We start from the raw sequence: 6,000 nt of genomic DNA, 5'->3' as shown, positions 1-6,000 counted from the left end.
AAGATGCTGAGGATTATTTGCATTAAATCTTAACATGATTTTTTTGGGACCTGGAAGTTGTGGTGACTTTTCCCTCTTTTTGTGTTTTCCACAAATACCTGATTTAAGGTAAAAAGTAAATCATACCCCAATTATGCTCAATATTAAATTATAGATATATAACATAATGACGTCAATATTTATGGGTCTTTGAAATGGGTTGATCTTTAAAAATCCCCGAAACAGACCAAGCCTCATTCCTTCAGCTTCCTTTCCCTAACTCATGCATGCTAGTCTGTTCTCTTTTGTTTCATTCAGTCTGTCAAGTAGACTGCCCTCCACTTTTTGTCCTGCCAATAAATTCTCGAAGAATCTAAAGAAGGCCACATGAAGATGACTTGTTCTAATACAGAAAGAAACCATACCTCACCATATCTAAAAGAGCAGCAAAGCTCTTAAAACCCAATACTTCATGTGTTTGTTGGGCACAAGAACATTCAGGCAATACTGGAAAATGTAAAAGCAGCTTAAATTATCCATGTTACAAGTGCAAAGCCACTGTTATTTACATGGGAACACAGCTACCTCAAACTAAGAAACAAAAGGTTAACAGGTTTTCTAGGCAGCCTGGCAAAATCTGCTTCACGGGGCCCAAAGGCCGGGGCCTCCAAATTGGGCAACGTCATGTTCTTTGGATATTTTCACTCATGGATGTCTAACAAAGAGTAAATGTGTAACTTGAGAGAATTTCAAAATATTGTTTTTCAGCCTCAAAGAAACTGTCAAGTGAAATTAGTATGACAGGTTTAAAATTCTATTCTTTGATAGGTATAGGTATTTTATGCTATTCTGTACACTTTAAATAATATTAACAAACAAATCAGCAGATATTAAGTACTAAAATATAGGTACATTTTCCTTTAAGAATCTGAGATTCAGCCTACAGTGCCCCTGTTATATTCATTCAAATTATTTTATATTCTAAAACAATGAAGCTTCTCAACTGGTGGAATGTTGCCAGCGGGTTTCAACAGAGTTTGAAGGCAACATAACCAAAAGGCACAGTTGAAACTGGCTTAAGGAATGAATGGGCGCCTTATCAGAGCAGCTGAACTGTATACAATTAACAGCATCTGTCCACACTCACAGGGCCCATATAGAACAAGCAGGCCCTGCAGCCCCACAGAGCAGCAACCTTCAGCTTCTGGCCCTTCAGTCCCCATGACTGAAAACACGAAGGCAGCCTCCAGCCGGCACTGGAAGAACACTGCCACATTTTAGTGATGCTGCAGGATCACAGAGCAACTGCTAATCACTGCTAATTAGAACAGTGCTGTTAACCTTAGCATCAGGCTTCAAATTAATCAGCTATCATCAAAATACAAAGTTGTTTTAACAGTAAGTTTATATTTATAATGGCTGATTAAAAATCATTCTCGTTTTATTTTTTTGAAACGGAGTTTCACTATGGACTCCAGGTTGCCTCTGAACTCACTGTGTAGCCCTGGGGTAGACCTGAACTCTAGATTCCTCTGTCTCAGCTGCCTGATTACACGTTTCACCACCACTGTGCTAACTTTTACTTTTAAAAGGTGTGTAAATTATCTCATCTTTTGTATTTGATGAATTATCAGTTTAATTTGGCTTACATTTCTGTAAGAATGGTACTAAATTCACATGATTTTATATTGATAAATTTTACTCACAAGAGTATATAAAACAAACAAAATCCAGAGTTTCATTAAATAAATTTATTTGTTAAAATAATTTAACTCCAAATACAACTGTTGAATTTGCATTGAGTTATAACTACAATTCATGTTTTAATTGAAATGTCAAGGTTTAACAACTGACATTCTGTTATAAAACAATAAACTGTTTGTTCAATTTTAAATGGTCAGTTGTATTAGAGCTCAACAACTAACTGTGAACTATAATCTCTGGGAAACCCCAAATCAATAATGATAAGTCTGTTTTCAAAACCTACTGCAGTCATTCTTGAAACCCTGATCAAGATTTAATAGATGCACGATGACAGTTAAAAAAAAGAAAGAAAAAGACCCCCAGAATCTGTAACATTTGATTGGCTAAAGAGACAATTAAAGCTTAACCAGTGCTAACACAAGACTACTACAGGAGCAAAAAACTAAAAAACCAAAACACTCAATTTACACAGATACTGACAACATTCATACGGGGAAAATCCACTCTTGAAAACAAATACCAGACATCCTTAGGCAACATTTCTTTAGAGAAAAGCAAATTTCAGTAGTTTTACCATAGAAAAGTGATGGCAACTGAGTCAAAGTGATGGCAAGTGAGTCAAAGTTCAATCCTAATTCTACAAACTAAAGGACAAAAATCATCTAAGCACCTTTCAATAAAGATTTTATATAATACTTCTGATGCTGGCTTGTTTTGTGTTAAGTTGAATAAAACGAAGGCATCAGTTACCATCACTATCACAGCTTAAAGGAACCAAAAGGTTGCAACATTAAGGAAAAAAAAAAAACTTATAGAAAAATGCTGCTTTTGTGTAAAACTAAAAAAACAAAAGAAAAACCTGACCACGATAGCTAAAGAAATAGTGGGTCTTTGGATCAAACCATAATATCTTTAAGGCATGTTCGAAAAACTTTCACTTATCTAGTTGCTAGTCTGATCAGGGCATAACGTAAGTAGTGACCCAGTCACCACTTTTCCTCTGTAGCCACTATGATTTCATGTGCCAGCAAGTGTAATCTTTCTTCTCTTGAGCTTTTTAGTTCCATCTTGGCAAAGTCATTCAGGGTGCTTGGGATTCATGCCGTGCTGACGACAGTGCAGGCAGGCAGGTCTCCCGCTCTGGAGGTCTCCGTGTCTTGTCCCTACCCACAGAGGCTGTGGGGACACTGGTCAGGCGGCCATGTCAGTTCTTAGCAACCTCTTCACAGTAAAAGCCCACCTTAGTGTCTGACAAACATCTCTTGACAAAACCCCAAACCTCAGATAATCTTTGCCATCTTACTTTGCCAGGCTTTCACATCATTTCACCTATTTTTTGCATCTGCATAGCAATCCATGATATAAAACTGGAATCTCTGCAACTGTTTCTAATATGCAATCATAGTTGTCATAAATTGCTATCATGGGATTCTAAAACACAGACTCATTATTAGAAGTTAAAGGCTTCAAAATGCAACTGACTTACTAACAAATATTTCTACTTCAGTAGACAAATCATACTTCTGGAATCTTTGATTATTTTGTTTGGGTCAACTTAACTTTTACACAGTGAAGTCTACCTGAAGAAAACTGGTTAAAACTCTTTTGTCCTATAAACAAGGTGTTTTGTAATTGAAGATTATAAAAAATTTATACAGAAGAATGTAAATATTCACAATTCAAAAATTTTCTCATAAACTTGGTCTGGTTTACTCACAGTATTTCTCCAGTTTTCTCATCTATGAAAAATTCTACCAACCCTTCTTCTATCCTTGAAGAAAGATGTCAGTTACTAAACACTTGGGGGCTACCAATGATTTCTATGATGTGGAAAGGATGCTTAAATAATTTCAAAGAAAAAATGTTTTTGATACACTATATTCTGCAGTATAGATTCTCAGTATAGGCAATTATCTGATTTGTGCCAAATTCTTAGGAACGATAAACACACATGCACACACAGACACACTCTTCTCTCAGTTACACATGTAAGACCAGAGGTTACTTGCACAAGACTGTGGAACCAAGAAAATTTGGGCGCTAAGTATATCACAGGCTCAGTGATATTGCAGTTCTCAAGGCCAAATTTCTCTCCAGAGAGTGGGCTCAAGACCATCTCTTCAGCATTTCTAACTCTGAAGTGAGGTGAAAACCTTTCCACATTTGATTGTAAAACTTTTGAATAGGTTTTCCCTGTGCCATTACTCATGCAAATGATAAATACTTCACGGCTATCAAAACCAAAAATGTCAGAGCTCGAGCACCTTTTTCAAAACAAAATATTCTCTCCAGCTTTATTTGCCACTTCAGTAATCAGGGCAGAATTGTTATAAGAAAACCTTTATATAATTCTCCAGGAAAATTAAAGATAAAAGGCTTTTTGTCCCTCACCTTCCACTCTATAAATTATGTTCTACTTTTAAGCCCAAATTATTTCACATGATTATTCAATTGTTTAAATGCCTGCAATAAAGCTCTGCTATAGCAAACTGGATTTCCAAAGCAGGTTAGCCAAGGGTCACATCACACCATAGCCCTTAAAGGCGAGAAGGAATTTGCTGCTTTAACGAACGTAAAAATGCCAGGTATTTGTACTGTCCTGTGAGGTTTCTGCAAACGGGAACATGTGGCTGCAACATGGCTTCGTTTTCCTTACATGATGGTACTAGTTAATCTACTAGAATGCTTCGTGTTAGTAAGGCTAGGCAATCTCTCCATCTCAGTGGCTTCCTTCTGGTTCAGGAGATAAAGACCTTCCTGCTTGGGTGACAGAGGGTGGGTTTAGTATTTTAATTCTTGTCAAACCCTTGAGAAAGCCTCCATTTTTCTGTGGCAAAGCAGGTGATTTAACAAATTCTAAAGCCAGACTGTATTTTCACACCACTTTGTTCTGACTTTTGCTCTATCAGGACTGATGCATGAGTTAATTCCATGTCACAAATCAGGATAACATCTACAATTAAGCATCAATTTTGAAAAACAGAAATGCGTCAGCTGTGCAAAGACTCTCCCTGCAGTGCTGTTGGCAGGCCAGCTGTTTTGCTACTTGACGGAATACACTGGTTAGGAGCTCTTATTCCGATTCCTGAAGTTCAGTTCTCTCGTAGGAAAATACTCTCCTTTAGTTACTTTGTAAAGAAGACAAAATATTTACTGTAAGTGGTCATAGGAATTCTTCCGGTTTTTCCCTCATGATTTTCTTGAATTTATACAAGAGTTGCTACTGTCAACTCAGCGACAATGCCATCGTTGCTTTCAAATGAGATCACCCTGTAGATTGATGGGCTATGCCTTCAAGTTGCAGATGCACAAAGGAGGCGAGGATACTGGTGAACACTGCAGTTACTGAACCCAAATGTACTCAGAGACATCAACTGACAGTCACTGCTCATTTATAAATAGGGTCTGCAGTGCACCATAGCTCCATGCCATGCATCCTGCTAACTCTGCAGTGTGGTAGGCAAGATCTCTATCGCCTGCAATACCCAGCAAGTCCTATCAGGATCGTCAAATGTGGGTGCTATTGTATGTTACAGGCAGAACAGCACGGGTCATCTTTATCAGGCTGGGCAGCATAGTTCATCTGCCTCACGATTTCTGCAAAGAGTTCGTCCACCATTGTTTTACTCTTAGCAGAAGTCTCCATAAAGGGGCAGCCCCACTCTTCGGCAAGGGCGTGGCCTTCATTGGAGGATACTTCTCTTTCACTCTCCAGGTCCACTTTGTTCCCAACCAATATGACTGGCACTTTCTCATACCTACAAAAGACAAAACAAAACATACACATATTGTAGCACTTAGCTCCAAATTAAACAGGTAAAATGTATTTCCTCTTTTTCACTATACTCTACATCATAAACAGTCTTTTTAATTCCATGAAAAATTACTTGTACCACTTGGCTTGACACCTACCTAAGGTTCTTTTGAAACTACTCTCGGAATGGATCCCAAATGGGTTTTTCAAAATGATGTTTTTAATTGCATGCCCTTTAACATTTTCCCAGCAGCTTAAACCATTGGTGGTATATCCATGGACTGTCCCATTGGGTGGCTCGTACCTCTGAACGGGACTGTCCCATGTTGCACCATGAGACAATCATGCAGGCACTACCGGTGGTTCAGAACCACCAGCAACCAGACATATGAATTACAGCCCTGTCGTGAACAGGTTTAAATTTACCTTTCCAGACATATAGGAAAATTATTCTCAGAATCTTGGACTAACTCCTCTTAGATTAAATTTTTCTGTTCTAACAAATGCTTACTCAAAATTTCACTTGATCATGTAATAACTTGCTCTACTGAGCAAACAACTTA

The 6,000-nt window shown here is 37.9% G+C and overlaps 1 protein-coding gene across 1 annotated transcript in view; it reads right to left on the bottom strand.

Moving 5' to 3' along the window:
• Positions 1 to 1,715: 1,715 nt before the first annotated feature.
• Rap2a (RAP2A, member of RAS oncogene family) overlaps positions 1,716 to 6,000 on the bottom strand; it is a 40,502-nt gene continuing 36,217 nt past the window's right edge. Inside the window, exon 2 of the mRNA XM_063246953.1 lies at positions 1,716 to 5,441. Within this exon, the coding sequence (XP_063103023.1) occupies positions 5,204 to 5,441 (238 nt within the window). The 3' untranslated portion in view covers positions 1,716 to 5,203. The remainder of the gene's footprint in view (positions 5,442 to 6,000) is intronic.

The sequence above is a fragment of the Cavia porcellus genome, unplaced genomic scaffold (genome assembly GCF_034190915.1).
Source record: "Cavia porcellus strain 051 isolate PalLab524CR breed Dunkin Hartley unplaced genomic scaffold, mCavPor4.1 scaffold_4, whole genome shotgun sequence".
Lineage (NCBI taxonomy): Eukaryota > Metazoa > Chordata > Mammalia > Rodentia > Caviidae > Cavia > Cavia porcellus.
Note: the sequence above shows the minus strand (reverse complement) of the source record. Positions and strands in the feature narration are given on the sequence as shown.